General features: G+C 44.4%; 1 protein-coding gene across 4 annotated transcripts in view; it reads left to right on the top strand.

Annotated features, from left to right (window-relative positions):
* The first annotated feature begins 7,023 nt into the window (after positions 1-7,023).
* The window catches only part of CCDC88A (coiled-coil domain containing 88A), a 168,405-nt gene continuing 157,977 nt past the window's right edge, over positions 7,024-17,451 (top strand). For 3 of the 4 annotated variants that reach the window (XM_061625755.1, XM_061625754.1, XM_061625752.1), the window contains exons 1-2: positions 7,025-7,988; positions 8,093-8,193. In XM_061625755.1, the coding sequence (XP_061481739.1) occupies positions 7,926-7,988; positions 8,093-8,193 (164 nt within the window). In that variant the 5' untranslated portion in view covers positions 7,025-7,925. Of the gene's footprint in view, positions 7,989-8,092; positions 8,194-17,451 lie in introns of all 4 variants that reach the window. The other variant, XM_061625753.1, reaches the window with a different exon arrangement.

Here is a 17,451-nt window from a genome sequence, read left to right as displayed (position 1 = left end):
TTTATTTATTAAATTTATTTCCCGCCCTTCCTCCCAGAAGGAGCCCAGGGGAGCAAACAAAAACACTAAAAGCCAAGCTAGCCAGTCCCAGGGTGATATACAGTATTTTTTCTTCCATAGGAGTGAATGGTAGTCATAAAACAGAGAAAGAGGAGGAGATGCTCAGGGTAGGGAGACTGCTGCAAGTTTCTGGAGGAAGCAGCAGGATTTAACCCCTTTTCAGCTGTGTCCCAGCTTATTATGGTTCAGTCTCTTGGTTAAACAGCATAGTGTGGAGGAACTTTGACAACAGAATAGTTCTCCCTTCTTTTGGCTTCCAAGATATGGCAGCCAGCTACAAAGAAACAGTTTGGATAACTTCTTCCAGTAATCCTCTGGAAACTGAAATAATAAATTAACAGAAAATGCTATGATCAGAACACATATTTGCCATTCATTAGAGATATTCACAAGTGTTACAGAATGGTAAAAATCCCACAGTAATCTTTGATTTTCAAGCTGAAAACAAGCCCTATATGTGCACGTTTTTATAACTACATTTTCCTGCTTTTATCTCAACACAGATTTCAGCTTGAACTATTTCTAAGGGGCCAGTTCCTTTTTTTTTTTTTAAGAGAGCCAGTGTGGTGTAGTGGTTATGGTGTTGGACTATGACCTGGGAGACCAGGGTTTGAATCCCCACACAGCCATGAAGCTCACTGGGTGACCTTGGGCCAGTCACTACCTCTCAGCCTCAGAGGAACGCAATGGTAACCCCCCTCTGAATATCGCTTACCATGAAAACCCTATTCATAGGGTCGGGATCAACTTGAAGTTAGTCCATTTCCATTTTTCAGGGTTTTTTTGCTAGCCTGTGACTTGAGGTTTCTACAAGCAACGCCTCTTGGTAAATCTCTAGAAACTATGAAATGACCAATGCTAAAGTCATGATTGCTTGATAAAAGCCTACAAGCTGATGGGCCAAAGAAGTTCCACAGTATTTGTGTATGCAATTAAATAATATATAGCACTGCCAGACAAAGAAAGCTTAGTAGTTAGTTATTCAGGCTTTTACAAAAATGCTTTTGTAGTTGCCTTCAAGGGCTTGAAGTTTATTGACAGTGATTTTACTTGTGCATCAAGACCAGACCTTTACCCTAGTCCAAGGACAAGTCCCTTTCCTACCCCCATATGAGCCTTAATTTCATCTAGAACTCAGTAATAAAATCCTTCCAAAACGATCTGTTTTGCTTGTAAGGGGAGAAAGATGATCCTCTGGCGAGATCCAAATTTGATTAAAACAAGAAAGATACAATCATATTCTTGCAAACAAATCGATCATATTTGTGTAGATCTAGATACCATTAATTCTAATTTCTTTGAACTCTGATTTGAAAGGCTAGGCTTCCTACAACTTGTACTTTATTTTTTTCTTCTCTCATAAATATGATTTTCTCTTGTTTTATGGGTAACAGAAGTGGTTGGGTTGGCAAAGGGATTTTTCTGTATAATCTTGAAGAATTAGGGCATACACGTCATCCAGATATTTCAGTTAAAAGCATAACCTGTTTAGCTATTTGACTTTACTTGGATTTCCCCCCCCAAATGTTTCCTTTCAATTATTTCCAGCCATTAATTCCCATTCTATGATTATAAACCTACTTGAACCTGAAGAACATCAGATAAAAGCAATATAGGAGAGAAACCTTGCTAAGTTTCTTCTGTCATTTGTGGATAGCTGGATCTTATACTACATGTGAGATTTTGTAAACTGTATTATCAATACTGCATATAAGCACTTGTGGCTATTAAGTACCTTAAATCCCCTAGGTTAATACAGTGCTTCAGAGTTAAATAATGCTAAACATGCAGGCAAGTCAATTAAATTGCTTTCATTTCTGTAGCAACCCTATTTCTCTTCTGTACTTTTAATGCAAAAGTTAACTTGTGACAGGAATACAGATGTATAATTGCCTAAAATGTAATGAAAATGGCTTAGTGTGTTGTCTGAACTCTGGTTCATGGTGTATTTTCTCCCAGACAAACTATGAGTGGTTTGTTGTTGTTATGCACCTTCAAGTCAATCATGACTTATGGTGACCCTATGAATTAGTGACCTCCAAGAGCAACTGTCATGAACCACCCTGTTCAGATCTTGTAAGTTCAGATCTGTGGCTTCCTTTATGGAATCAATCAATCTCGTTTGGCCTTCCTCTTTTTCTACTCCCTTCTGTTTTCCCCAGCATTATTGTCTTTGCTAGTGAATCATGTCTCCTCATGATGTGTCCAAAGTATGGTAACCTCAGTTTCATCACTAGTGACAGTTCTGGTTTAATTTGTTCTAACACCCAATTATTTGTCTTTTTCACAGTCCATGGTATGTGCAAAGCTCTCCTCCAACACTACATTTCAAATGAGTTGATTTTTCCCTTATCCGCTTTTTTCACTGTCCAACTTTCACATCCATACAGAGATCGGGAATACCATGGTCTGAATGATCCTGACTTTAGTGTTCAGTGATACATCTTTGCATTTGAGGACCTTTTCTAGTTCTCTCATAGCTGCCCTCCCCAGTCCTAGCCTTCTTCTGATTTCTTGACTATTGTCTCCATTTTGGTTAATGACTGTGCCGAGGTATTGATAATCCTTGACAAGTTCAATGTCCTCATTGTCAACTTTAAAGTTGCATAAATCTTCTGTTGTCTTTACTTTAGTCTTTTTGACGTTCAGCTGTAGTCCTGCTTTTGTGCTTTCCTCTTCAACTTTCATCAGCATTTGTTTCAAATCATTACTGGTTTCTGCTAAGGGTATGGTATTGTCTGCATACCTTAAATTATTGATATTTCTCCCTCCAATTTTCACATCTCCTTCATCTTGGTCTAATCCCACTTTCCGTATGATATGTTCTGCGTATAGATTAAACAAACAGGGTGATAAAATACACCCCTGTCTCACACCCTTTCTGATTGGGAACCAACCTTGAGAATAAACCTTGGCTGCAGTTTGTGGTTTGTCTGGAGTGAGACAAAGCAAGAGCTTGGATTCAGACAACATACCAAGCCAAACCATGGCTTTACTCACAGCAGTGCAGCAGCAGGGCCAGAGGAAGAGGAAAGCGGACATGATCTCCTCTCCAAGAGTCCACACTCTCACGTGTTTGCTCTAAGACATGGTTTGCTTAGTGTTGCATGTGCATAGGTCTCCTTTGGGACCTTCATAAACTTTAACTGGGATTGTCAGTATTTCTGTTTGAATGTTGTCAATAGATTTTAGACCAGGTATGGGGAACCTCTGCCCCCCTGATGTTGCTGAACTACAACCCCCATCAACCCTGGGCCACTGACATGCTTGCTGGGGTTGATGGGAGTTGCAATTCTCTACCCATTTTAGACTCATTGTAACATCACTAGGGTTCCTTCCTGAATGACATTTGATCTGCCCCCACTGCAAAAAGTTTATAAAGAAATTAAGACATATTTTATTTGTCCAGGCATTTGGATCCTGAAGAATGATTTGAACAGTGGTTCTACAGTCTTTTCACTGCTCTTCATAGTATTTGATTTGATGTTTTATTGTTTATTATTAAATGGTTTTGTTATGATTATGGTATTTTATTGTTGTAAGTTGTCGTGCTCCATTTTGTAGGAATTGTGGGAATATAGATGAATACTAAGCATTGCAGTGATCATTAGCAGTAGTAATTTATCAGTTAAAACATCAAAGAGTCTGTTAAAGACTAACAGATTTATTACGGAAGAAGATTTCATGGACTCATGCCCACTTTGTCACAAGACTCTTTCTGTTTTTGCTGCAAGAGACTAACATGGCTACTCTATTAGCTATCAGTAGTTACTAATTATCATAGGGTATATTCTGAAGGTGCACGATGTGGCTACCTTGTTAAAGCTAAGCAAAACTCCTACTTACCTGGCGAGACTCTCCACCTCTCTGCCTCGCTCCAGGAAGAACCTGGTGATGTGTGTGTGTTTATGTGTCCTTCCCTCAGAGCGATGCATTCTGGGTGCTGCAATCGTAAAGCCACTGTGCTGCCATTACATTTTGCTGCAGTGATTGATGATGCCTAACTTTAAGGAAAAATATTACTTACTGTAACTTTATACCTTTTCCCGTTATTTATTTATTTATGTTTTTATTTAAAATACTTTTATCCTGCTCTTCTGCCCTAAAATATGGCACTCAGGGTGGCTCATAGTTAAATCATATACAATAAACACACACACACAATAAAATAAACATACATGAAGTACAGTTAAGAAAACTAGGGGAGTGATATCAAAAGGGGATTAAAGAGATAAAACTAAAAAAGGGGGGGGGGAAATGAAATCAGTTTCAGGCTCAGGCTTCAATCCCTCCGAAAGACTCTCCGGAACAGGATGGTTTTAAAAGTCTCTGGAATACCATTAGGGAGGTAGCACAGCTCCCTACTTCTTGGATTAGGGTATTCCAGAGCTTGCAGGCTACGGCTGAAAACCAGGGCTGTGGAGTCAGAGTCATGGAGTCGGAAGCAATTTTGGGTGGAGTCGGAGTCGGTAGGAATGTACCGACTCCAACTCCTTCATGAATGGCAAATTTATATTAACTAGTAATAACAAATTTACTGTAGTAAAATGGTAGCACAAGGCATTTCATCACCACCACGTGAATCCAGAGTTTGGAAAAGTTACTTTTTTAAACTACAACAACCACGAGCCCAATCCCTGGGGCTGATGGGAGTTGTAGTTTACTACAGTAAATTTGTTATTACTAGTTAATATACATTTGCCATTTATGAAGGAGTTGGAGTCGGACAGTAGAAAAATAGAGGAGTCGAAGGTCTGACGTACTGACTCCACAGCCCTGCTGAAAAGGCTCTCTCCCATGTGCCTGCCAGTCTTTCATTGCAGGTATGCAGACCAGAGGCACCTGATCTTAAATCACGGGCAGGTACATAAGGGCATAAGTGGACCCTCAGGTACATTGGTCCAAGGCCATTTAGGTCTTTAAAGGTCAAAACTAGAACTTTGAATTGGGCGTGGAAACAAACTGGGAGCCAGTGGAGTTGATAAACCACAAGGGTGATATGATCCCCACGCCGTGATCCAGTTAACATTCTGGCTGTTAGTCGTCATTAGCCACTACCACAGGCTTTACCCAGAATGCATTGCTCCTACAAGTCAGGGAAGACGGGAATGGAGGGGAGGGCCTTCCTACTGCTGTAAATTGAGGCAGAAGATACTAATGCTGCTGCCAATACCACAATGAAGAGGTAAACCAGCAGAGGGAGGAAGAAAAGATGCGAAGGTGTGGTGGTGGCAAGCAACCCTGCAGGGGCATCTCTGGGACCACAATTTCTTGCACTGGCCCTGCTAATTCTGCGCTGTGTGAAGTACTTTTTCTTGTCCGTCCTGAATCTACTGCCAATCTGTTTATTTGGATAACTTTTTTTTTTTAAAATGGACTACCTTCAAGTTGATCCCGACTTACAGCAACCTATGAATAGGGTTTTCATGGTAGGTGGTATTCAGAAGCAATATACCATTGCCTTCCTCTGAGGCAGTGACTGGCCCAAGGTCACCCAGTGAGCTTCATGGCTGTGTGGGGATGTGAACCCTGGTCTCCCAGGTCGTAGGCCAACACTCTAACCACTATGTCACACTGGCTCTCTTAACACGTGAGGCTAAATCTGCCCTGACTGAACCCGCTTCCACCTATGTCCCAGACTGCAGCTCATTTTCCTGTTCCATAGAATTCAATGGAACAATGAGGACGGAGCGGGCGCTCATCTGCATTACCTCACCCCTTCATCAGCATATCCCACATGGGTTGGGGTTTCTTGATATGATGTTGGAAGTTACACAGACACACAGATTTTACCTTGAATTAGAGGCGTGCATCCTCTGGGTCTGTACTCAAAAGCAGATCATCACCTGGAATTCAAGTGCAGAAACCATACACCCCAGTCAATAACAAATCCACATTTCTGGATCTTCCTACAGCACTCTTCATGTGGAGCACAGGGAAGGCGAAAGTTTAGGTATACAGGGGAGGGGCTTTTATCTTGATTATCTGGTGTTATCTTGGAAGGAAGTGCAGGCCCCTTCCTGAGGAGGGCTCGCCAATGGAACAGACCCTCTTCCCCAGCGTTCTTGGCCAGGGGGCAATTAGTCAAAGAGAAGAATACAATCTTTTATCACTCCCCGTTCCTCCTCTCCTCCCAGTTTTTGCCACAGGGGGAGTCCTCACACACCACACCCTTCACCATTGCTTGCGCGTGAATATGGGCTGAGAGAGACTGAGAGAATACGACATTAATCTCAACGAGTATATCCACAGGGAATGAATCTTTCTCTCTTTTACACCACAAGTTCCTGACCAGATAGGCATATCCTATGGAAAAAGCAGCACGCTTATCCTGTGTCCCTTCCATTCCCCCCCCCCTCAGAGAGACAGCGCGCACACTCAGGCGCGCCCCCTGCCATCCATGAGGCGCTCTGCGGCGCGCTCCCGCCGCCCGTTACTGCAGCGGCTGCGCGCGCCATGCAGCGGTTTTTCTTCTGCTTCCACTTCCCTTAATTCCTCTGTACCAGTCCAGCGGCGGAGGGATAAAGCCAAAATCGCGCAATTACATACAAAAAAAAGAGACCCTCTCTCAGTCTCTGCTGCTCTGCGGAGGGATCTCTCTCGTTCCTTTGCTCCTTTAGAGGGGAAAGGAAGGAGGTGTGGAAGGGCGACGAGGGGGAAGGGAGCGCGTGCCAGCGAGCGAACGAGCGATGCGGCTCGATTGAAGCTCGGGAGCCGTTACTTAGGGGCGAAGGCAGCGGGGTGTTGCTGTACAGTCGCGGGAGGGGAATGAGTCTCTAGTCCAGAAAGAGACAGAGAAGGCTGGGGGGGGGGAGGGAGGAAAGGGTTTGGGGAGTGGTTGGAAGGGCTGTAGCAACTGAGACACCGGGGGAAAAGAGAGAGGGGGGCATGACGAGAGGGAACCAGAAATAAGGGCATGCGGAGGGAGAGGAAGCTGTGAAGGCAGCTGGCTGGCTGGGGGTTGGGGAAGTGAGTGGAGGGGCTGAGGTGGGGTGAGTCACCTAGGAAAAGCCAGTGGTAGGGAAAGGCTGCAGCCTTGCAAATGAAGAGGGAGATGTGAAAGGCAAGCTCCGAAGACCAGGCAAGGTGGAGCTGAGCTGCCGGTATAAACAGAGGGAGAGGGAGTGAGGCACCTCTTTTAAAAATAGAGGTGTTGTTCCTGACAAAAGCTGTCTCCCCCCAGAAGCCGCCCTCCTCCCCATTCTTGGTTGAAGGAGCTGGCGATAGTAGTCTTGTCTGCATGGGGGAGGGAAACACCAGGCTGGATTAGAAAGGGGAGTGATTTCCTGCGAGCTTGCATGTGAGGGAGACTTGTTGGAGAAAGAGGAGGTGGGGAGCGGCAAATGCAGTTTCTGCCCTTCCTTGTGTCACAGGCACTGTTTTGGCTGGCGAGGGGGTAAAAATTGGGTCAAGGTATAGGCTTCCTGGGATTTGCCCCTGTTTGCATGTATTTGCAGTCTTGCTTGCTGTTGCTGCAGCCTGGGGAGAGGGAAAGGGAGTGGTGGGGGTGTTGCGCGGCTGCTGTAGGATCCTCGTTAGGGTCCTTTCTTTCTCCTTCCTCTTAAGCACGGAGAGAAGAGGAAGAAAGAGAGTGAAGTGGGAGACATCCGTAGGGGGAAAAACTGAAAATGAACGTCGATGGCCTCGCGATCCCTCCGTTTTTGGGCGAGGGGCATAACAAAACCCCTGTTGTCGCCACTGCCCTGACTACTTTTTGAATTTTACTGGGGAACTAGCCTGGACATATTTTTCCTAAAGCCGTGGAGCATTTTACGGAATTACTACAACGAATGGGACCTCGCCTTATTTTTGTGTGTGTGTGTTTTTTTTAAAAAACCCTGATTTATTTTTAAAAAGCTCTTAAAATGGAAAACGAGATTTTCACACCTCTTTTGGAGGTCTTCATATCCAGCCCTCTTGTTACCTGGGTAAGCATTAATTCACTGCTCATTGGCACAGATTTAAAATGTGTACAACATTTCTTGCCGTAAAGACCGAGGCGCAGTATGTCACAGTGATAATTCTGTTGTAGGTTAAGACATTTGGACCGTTAGCTGGAGGAAATGCAACCAACTTGGATGAATATGTTGCGCTCGTGGACGGGATATTCTTGAATGAAGTCATGCTTCAAATGTAAGTTTTATTGTATGTTTTCCTGCCTTAATGAATCTTCCATATGCTACTGTTAGCAATTGGTCTAAGAATGCATTTAATTCTTGTGACCATATTTTCAGCTTACTTGCAAACATAGTTAAGTGCTTAACACATTCCCATTTTGATTCTGCATGTTTTTTATAGAAGTGTACTGCTGCTTCTCTGAAGAGTTCTATATTTGCCCAAATACTCGAATTATTAGGTAGAAGTAACAGAATTCTGTTCAGTAAAGTGTTGATTGCTGAATCCGGCCTCAGAATAATTGTACTCGAGTGACGTATCTGACTCAGGAGCATTTTATGTTTGCAGTAATAGCTAAATATGTATTTAAATGTTTCGTAGGATCACCTCCTAGGTTCCATTTCTCAAATGCAATGCATGTTTCTTAAATGCAATGCGTGTGAAGCTTCACGTTCCTGAGTTTGATTAACTGTCTCTAAAGACAAAATCCATTTGTGCTTGCAAACTGATTTTGGTTTTACTTGGAAGCAAATCGTATTGATTTTCAGCAGAGCTTACTTCCAAATTAGTTAAATTGAGGCTGTAATTAACTATTTTGTGCTGTAGAATACATTTATTGAGAAAAACATTTTGATTCAAATGGCATAATTTTTATAGTGATAATAACAATGGCTAGTTTGTCCCCAATTTGCATTAATGTGATAAAGCCAGCAGAAATTGATTAATATTTTAAACCTTAATTTATGGATGAGTGATGTTAATTTTTGTAAAGAAGTACTGTCATGATGTGGTATGGAAGAGGCATATGCTAATTTTATTTTTCAGTGGTAAGATACTTAAAAATAATTTGTAGAAAAGTAATTAACTGTAGTTTAACTTTAATAAGAAAGAGGGCACTTCTGGGAGTAGCATGTTTCCTTTGTGATGAGCATTGCCACAAGAGGTTTGTCCACAGTTTTTGGTGAGAGAGTCTACTCATGGAATTACTTACAACTTGCAGCCGACACTCTTGGTCCCAATTCATGATGTAGAAGCTTTTTAGGTTTAGACTTGCATGGTCCGTTGTATTATATGCTTGCCCAAGAACCATTGCTCACGAGCTAGTGATTCAACATGTGGAAATCATCATGCATAAATCAACATCTGGGAAACATATAAGTAGTAACTATTAATGTTGCTAAAACTTTCTGGTTAAAGTGCACTCAAAGGGTTCACAAATGAAGCATGCTTTTAGTTAATGATGGATATAAATGGGTCAAGTATGAACTTGGACTTCACTGACACTTGAACGTTCAAGGAATATGATTACTTGAAAGCTGGAGATTACAAGCACATCTTTGTTATTTAAAAAAGCTGTATAACTTGACAATTCCTTTCAGTATAGCCAGAAACATGATAGTTTTCAAAGATGTCATCCTGTATACCAAGAACTTCACAATGCACTCCGGTTTTCCTGTTGGTATTGTCTTAGACATTTGGCAATGGTAGAAGGAGAACTGGAGATGACCCTGTGGTAGAAAGGAGAAAAACTGAATTTGATAAGGGAAAAGTGTGTACTTTTTTTGAACCTCTATAGTCTATAATAACAATATTTTACTTGTAGCAGTGTGGGTGTGAGGGAACATAGAATGCAATAAATGTATTAGTCAGTGGACCATAGCAAAATGAAACAAAATGGAACGTTATTTCAGTTGTTTTGTAATTGTATCATTTTATGAAGATTTAGATTACGCTTGGTAGTCATGATCACTGCCGGGGTGGTGGACCACTAGGATTTCATTCTTAAGACTTGTGGACCTAATTGGCTTCCAGAATGCTTGGGCATGCAGATGGGGTGGGGGTGGGTGGGACAGGGAAGAAGAGACTCCATCCATTAATGTTGATTTTATTTGATGATTGGGTCTAGATAGGAGGTTGATTGAGGCTATTAATAGAATAGTGCCTAGAAAACCTCTCATGGTCTTCTCTTATTTATGGAGGGGGTGCAGGCACTGAAGCAGCAAAGGAGACAATAAGAGTAGCAAAAAGTCATTCTGCATCTGGATGCCACACAATGTATAACAGTGCTGGTGGCAGAAAATGCTCTTTTGTGCTACCATTGTGTCTCTGAACAGTGGCAACTTATTTTTGATGTCCTTTAAGCAGAAGTTGGTTTGGGTAATAATTCATTTTGCTAACTGATTTTCAAAAAAGTCAGTTGCATCCAGCTTGACTTAGATGTCACATTTAAAGTACAGCTGCACCAAATGTTCATGTGTAACTATTTTCTGACAACCCTCCCCCACATTCAAGAGAGATGCAAAATGTCTCTCCTCTTTGCTTCTCCTTTGGCACCATCTTCTGAACTATGTGATTCCAGCTAATTAATACATCAACTATGTATTATATGATTATAACACTGTGATGTAGCTTATCTAATTTGGTTAGATGATGCCCCAAAGCCAATTCAAAGTGAGCACAAACTCTGAACTGGTGCTGGGGAAGTAAGTGTGCTGCAAATATTTTAACTAGGGGTCTATGAATGTTTTACAACTCCCTTCCAGGCTATGGACACAGCTGGTATAGCACAGTGGGGAGGAGAGCCTGGCTGGGAGTCCAGAGTCCATGAGTTCCAAAGATCACCCCCCACAGGGAGTGGTTCAGGGGTTACGTGCCCTGCCACCTGTGCAGCCGTGGGCAAGCTGCATAGTCCCAAGGAGCCCAGTTGCCCCCCAGCTGGCAGTTGCAGACAAGGAAGGGGCTGGCTTGTGCAGCTGTGGCAAGCTGAGCAGGCCCTAGCAAGCTGGGGAGGCCTCAGAGGGAGGCAATGGTAAACCCCCTCTGAATACCACTTACCATGAAAACCTTATTCATAGGGTCACCAGCCATAAGTCGGGATCGACTTGAAGGTAGTCCATTTCCATTTTCCAGGCTATGGCATATCAGTAAGTGCTGAAAGGAGCAAACTCATGGCCACACTGATCTTGCCACTGAATGCAAATGAAATTTCTATAGACCATTACGAGCACAGGTCAGAGACTTCTTGGTCTACCACTTGGAGCATCCTCCACCACACCCATTAACTACAGGGCCTTTGGGCAAACAAACTGGCAAGCTGCAGTAAAGAACCTCAAGAGGGTCGGTGCTTGCTTCAGTCTTCTACCTATAGCAGGATCCTACAGTGTTCACTCACTCTGTGTTAAGCAAGAAACTTGCAAGGTAGGCACAGGGTCAAGTATAGTAAATCTAGGGAGTATGGCTTATATTCAATGCAGCAAGTGTCTCATCAGGGCAAGGATTTCTACTTATGCTTTGGGACGTCCCCTCTTCCCCTGTGCATGCTCCGTACCCTCCCCAAATCTGTTGCAGAGAGTTCTGGGACCCCCCAGGACAGATTTAGGGGGTGGGGGGAGATGAGGGAGAAAATCCCATTGCACAAGCAGGACTCCTTGCACTGATGGGATGCTTACCTCGCACTGCATTGGATACAAGCCATAGACATTGGTTATAAAGCAGAAATCAGTCTTATAAGCTTCTTTGATCGCACAAGTTAACAACTGAGAAGTTGCACTAAAAAATCTGAGCCACGTTGAACCCATTTATCTTGGAAAAGGCAGGGGGCATACTCTGCCTCTCCTTTAGGTGCTGGCCTACTACACCAGTGTGATGAAGTGATTAGAGTGTCGGAGTAGGATCTGGGAGGCCAGGTTTCAAATCCTCTCTTGGCTATTATTTATAATTATTTATTTATTTAATTAATTTGTATCCCGCCCTTCCTCCCAGCAGGAGCCCATAGTGAGCTATGAAGCCTTGGGCCAATCACTGTCTCTCAGCATAATCAACCTCACAGTGGAGTGGTGTGGAGAACTATGTACTCCACCTTGACCTCTGTGGAGGAAAGGAGGGATATAAATGCAATAATAAATAAATAATTACTTAAAGGACTAGAAACCTTTCCTGAAGATTAGCACTTCATTGCTGGATAGCTTTAATGCAGGCTGTGCAACATCTCCAGCTTGGGCTGTTAAGCAGTTAGGGTTGGTGGTATCACAGAAGAATTGATTGTTCTGCCTCTAGAGAAGAGAGTTTCTTAAATAGGCTGTCACCCAGGATTTCCAGGGAATCTGCAATGGCATGACAGTCTGGAGAAGCCTCATCTCTCTTGTATCCCTTTAAGATTTAGGACCACGCTGCATATGATGTTTACTTGTAGCTTGCCTTTGAGTGCAGACTCCACCCATCCCACAAATTCCAGAAATGAGTGGGGGGATCTGGATCTGGGATTCTAGTGTGTTGGGCATGGACTCTTCCCCCCCCCCCAGTCCTAAACCATACAGGACTCCCTGTGCCTGCACTTTTTGTGGGAAAAAGTTTTTTTTTTTGGTGCAAATTGCAGGTATGAGAGGCTGATCTGGATCAGGAGTATAGTGGGGGTTAAAGGTTAAAGCTTCCCACCACCATCACCACCACACTAAGGTCCTGATCTGATCTGGCTCATGCTTCCTGTGGTCGCAGGTTTTTGAGGAAAATAGTGTGTGCTCAAGGACAAGCTATGAAGAAGACATCACATGTAATTTGGCCTTCAAATGTAATTCTTTGCCATAGGGGATGAATGAACCATTATAATTTGGTGGAGGCTTTCTAAGGTTCTGACACTGAACTTGCAGTGTTTCAGTTTTAATGTTTAATGCCAATCTGTTAATGACATTTTTACAATGCCATCTTATTCTTTCTTCTGTACTTAAATAGGAGTGCTGCAAACAAAATGAATACCTGCACCTGATTTGTAGAAGTGTTAGTTTTTCTTACTTGGTCAAAAGTAGTATAGTGACTTGCCGAGCATAGAGTTCAGGTATGAGAGACTGAGGTTAAAAATCCCCAGGCTGCTACAGAGTGGATTTGGGCAGGTGTATTTCTCAGTCTGATCTCTCTGATGAGGTGCACCTGGCGCCAACACTGTTATCTTTTCAGCGCCAGGTCAAGACTTTCCTCTTCTCCCAGGCATTTTAGCATGTGTTTTTTAAATTGATTTTTTTAAAATGTGTTTTTAAATTTGTATATTTGTTTTTAATGTTTTAGTTTGCTGTAAACCGCCCAGAGAGCTTCGGTTATGGGGCGGTATATAAATGCGATAAAATAAATAAATAAATAAAGTCTAACTCCTCATGAGTGTTACTCTGCTCCTTGAAGAAAGGGCAGGATCCAGACATAAAAAATAGAGGTGCACCTCTGAGCTGAATCAGTAAGACCATTGGATTATGGTCCTTATCTAACTACATTTGTTAAGTCTGAAATTTTATATCCATAAAAAACTTCAGTAGCTGAATAACATATATATGGAAGAGTTGTATCTACAGCTAGCTGCATTATCTGAAGAGTTTCTTAAAATGGGTTTATAACCAGTATCACTATAGTTGACTAATCAATTTGTTCATTAACTTTTTCTATATCTCCCTTTATCATATCAGGGCAGGGCAGAGTATAAATCAAATACAAAAAAATAACAAAACAGGTAAACATCAGACAAAATTGTAAAACATATTTCAGTTTGCCTCGTTAAATAATGTTTTTACCCACCATCTAAATGATTATTGTGGGCTCCAGGCAAAGCAGGAAGAACACTTATTCTACTTATTGTAGTAGATAGTTTGATGAAGATGTCGACCTAGTGTGTGGCAGCTGTGAAAAATGCAAATTCTGTGCTAAGGAACATTAGGAAAGGAATGGAAAATAAAACTGCCAATATCATGATGTTGTTATGTGCCTTCAAGTTGATTACGACTATGGCGACCCTATGAATCCCGTTCCGTGCCCGGTACTTGCCGGGCAAAGGGGCGAGTTTGCGGCCACAGCCGAAGCTCAGGCCACCATCAAGGGGGTGTGTGTGCACACAGCACCGGCGTGACATGCAGAAAGGAGGCGGGGCGGCTGAAGGCCATTTAAGGCCACTCCACCAGCCTCCCGCCCTCCTTTGAATTTTGGCGGCGGCGAGGCTTTTTGGCGCGGCAAGGCCTGCAGCGCTGTGAGGCCTTCCAGCGCCGGCAACTGCTGCGAGGCTCCCGGCTCGGCAGCCTTGAGGCCTCACAACGGTGGTGGTGAGGCCTTCTGACCGTGGGAGGCATAACGGCGGTGGCAGCGGCGATGCCTTCAGAGAGCGTGTGTAGCGCCTTCAGCACACGTGGAGCTTTCCCTGGCCTTTCCTTAGGCCAGGCCTTTGCGTGCAGCGGCGGTGGCGAGGCGGGGCGGTGAGGCGCGGCAGCGACCCTAGGAGTGGCACAGCAGGCACTCAGGCCAGGACATTTAAATTTGTTTTTGTGAGCTCTTGCTGGGGGGGGAGGCTAGCGCTAAGTGACGGTCAAGCTGGCCTCAGGGCCCCACCGCCGACTTTAGCAGAATAGTAGCGTAGGTAGAGCCTGGGCGGTAGCTGCGCGGGTAGAGCCTGGGCGGTAGCTGCGCGGGTAGAGCCTGGGCGGTAGCTGCGCGGGTAGAGCCTGGGCGGTAGCTGCGCGGGTAGAGCCTGGGCGGTAGCTGCGCGGGTAGAGCCTGGGCGGTAGCTGCGCGGGTAGAGCCTGGGCGGTAGCTGCGCGGGTACAGCCGGGTGGTGTGTGTGTGTTTGGTGCACTGAGTGGGGCAGCTACATGAAGGGGAATTTTATCCTACCTAAATGTCCCATGTGTATGTCTCAAGGATGTACCTGTACAAGGATGTACCTTGTACCTGCTTGCAGATGCCTCAACAGTGGAACAGAGCCAATTCACTTCATGTGCTGTTATTGCTAGGATTATTTTACCATTTACAGGAATCTCGGACCCTGGAGATGGAGGATTGTAGCTCAGTAACAGATCACTTGCTTTGCATGCAGAGGGTTCCTAGGTGCAGCCCTCAGTGCCTCCAGTTAGGGCCAGGAGATACTTCTATTGGGGTCCCCTTTCCCATTACAGAAAGTGAAATAGGAATAGACTCCTTTTCTTGATACTAAAGTGTATTTTTAGTTTAAATTATATGTTACTTTTCATTTACCAATCACCCAGAGACATAATGGGCTATCGGACAGCCATCTGTGGGGATGCTTTTATTAAGGGATGTACTGAGAAGGCCATTCCTCTTCCACACTGTTTTTGCAAACCAGGAAAGTTCAGAGAGGGGCAAAATTTGCCTGCACTCCCGCACCCTCCTGCTGCCTGTGGCCGCTACTTGTTTGTGCAGAATACCATAAAGATGCTCTGTCATAACGTAGCGGCCATTTGGATGGGAGCAATGCTATGTAATTACAAAAAGCAGAGGCTTTTTGAGGATGGCGGGTGGCAGCCGGAGATAGAAAGGAGGCTGCAGGAGCCAGTAAGGATCCCAGTTAGTGCTGCAACCTCACCTCCAAAACTACCTCAACTCCAAAAATGCAAAGGGAACTTATCCCCTCTTTTTCACTGTTAAGCTTCTCCTCCCCAAATACGTTCTTCAAAACCCAAGTAAAAATATACAAACCTTTCCATCAGTTAAGTCCCATACACCTCAGTCCTAAAACCCATTTAATCTGCGATATTCTGAGTAACCATACATAGGATTCTGCTGTATGTGTGCAATCACATGCACCCTCCTGTGGGAAGAGGTAACGATATACTCAGGGGGATTTTCTCATAAGTAAGTATGCATAGAATTGGTCCAATTCATATTTTTCTGAGTAAATTAATTAAACATAATGGAATTCTTTTCAGCAATCATGTGCAGGCTGCACATTTGCTTGCATCTTCTCTTTAGCTAGTTTAGAAACTGGTCTGTGGATAAGGTGGCCACCTTTTTTACAGGCCACTAGTCCTGTGCTTTTAAGAGTAATTTGATCTGCAGACATTAGAAGATGACATTGCTCAACTCCATGCCATCTAATAACTGCTGAATACGAACCTGCAATTAAAGGCACAACAACAGGCTAGAAGGATATGTGGGGCCAGGGCCCCTCAAAGGAGTGGGAAGCAGCCCCCAGCAGAGGCTGCTCAAGAAAAGTGTCCCTTCCCAGCTAAGCTCGAGGTGCTATGGACCTTGCTTGCAGACTGCCCAGTTATGGGGAGACTCGTTTTATTAGGCAGGTTTTTCATTATTATGCGGTTTTTCCGGATCCTATACGGTGGCCCCCGGCTTGCCCTTATGGCCAGCAAACTTACATCAGTCTTAGGTATGGACGCACTGGTCCAGAGGAGAATTGATAAAGGCATACAGTTGGGCAGGGTTATTGGCCCCTTCCCATCATCCCCTACCTCTGCTCTCACAATGCCCCCCCCGTATAGTGCCCGAAGTGGCAGTGGGCGAAGTCTACCTGATTCACCATCCGTCATACAAGTGGGGTCAGTCAGTGATGGCTTCATACCAGATAGTCTATGCACAGTGCACTACACTTCATTCAATATAGTGCGCACCTGTGGCAGAGATGCCTTACGGGCAAGTGTGGCAGCTGATCTGCCGGCATTGCCAGCTGTTACACACGGTGGATTTTGAGCTGCTGAGTTTTGCCTTTTAGGTCAACTATGCAGCAGAGCATTACCTATGGGCTGCTGTATTCTGGCATGGAGCACTTCAGCCCCTTCTTGGAAGGGACAGTCAGGAGACGAGAGGCCTCAGAAGCGGTGGGGCACTATTTTCATGATTTACAGTTCTTGGGTAGGGCAGACTTTGGGTGCATGTTAGCGCTTGATGGCACAGTTTATAGCGTAGCTATGAACTGGGGGGTTCTTTTGGCAGCTGGGAAAATGGAGGATCCTGCCCCAGTGTTCACCTTCCAGGGTATTAAAATTGATTTTTGGACCCAGGGCTGCAGGCTGCCTGGGAAAAGCTTGAACTGTTGCAGATCAAGATCCTGGAGTTTTCAGGGGCTGGGAAAGTGTTTGCTTTCTGCCCTTCAGGTATTGGGGGCCTTCTGCGGTGGGGTTTATGGTGCCATAACAGGGATTTCACAGCCTTATCACAGGTTCAGGGTTTTGGCTGCCTTATGCGCCAACCTGCGGTGTGGCCCCCTCCTTTCCTGCAGTGCGTCAATGGTGTTTCAGTTAGAGGAAGGACCGACTCTGCTAGTCCCATACCGCATACTGGGAGATGGGGGAGGGGAGTCAGAGATGGCCATATGCCTATCTGCTGCCCCAGCATGCTCACCAGCTATCAGAGGGCAGGAGGGGATTCCTGGGAGTTAGGGGCTGGCAGGGGCTATGCAAAGTGTGGCCTATTCCTATGAATCACGTCCTGGAATTCATCACGGATGGTAGGAGTAAAGCTTGTCTGTCAGTGTGTCACTAGGGAGGCTGGCAGGGGGCC

Source organism: Rhineura floridana, chromosome 4 (genome assembly GCF_030035675.1).
Source record: "Rhineura floridana isolate rRhiFlo1 chromosome 4, rRhiFlo1.hap2, whole genome shotgun sequence".
NCBI lineage: Eukaryota > Metazoa > Chordata > Lepidosauria > Squamata > Rhineuridae > Rhineura > Rhineura floridana.
Note: the sequence above shows the minus strand (reverse complement) of the source record. Positions and strands in the feature narration are given on the sequence as shown.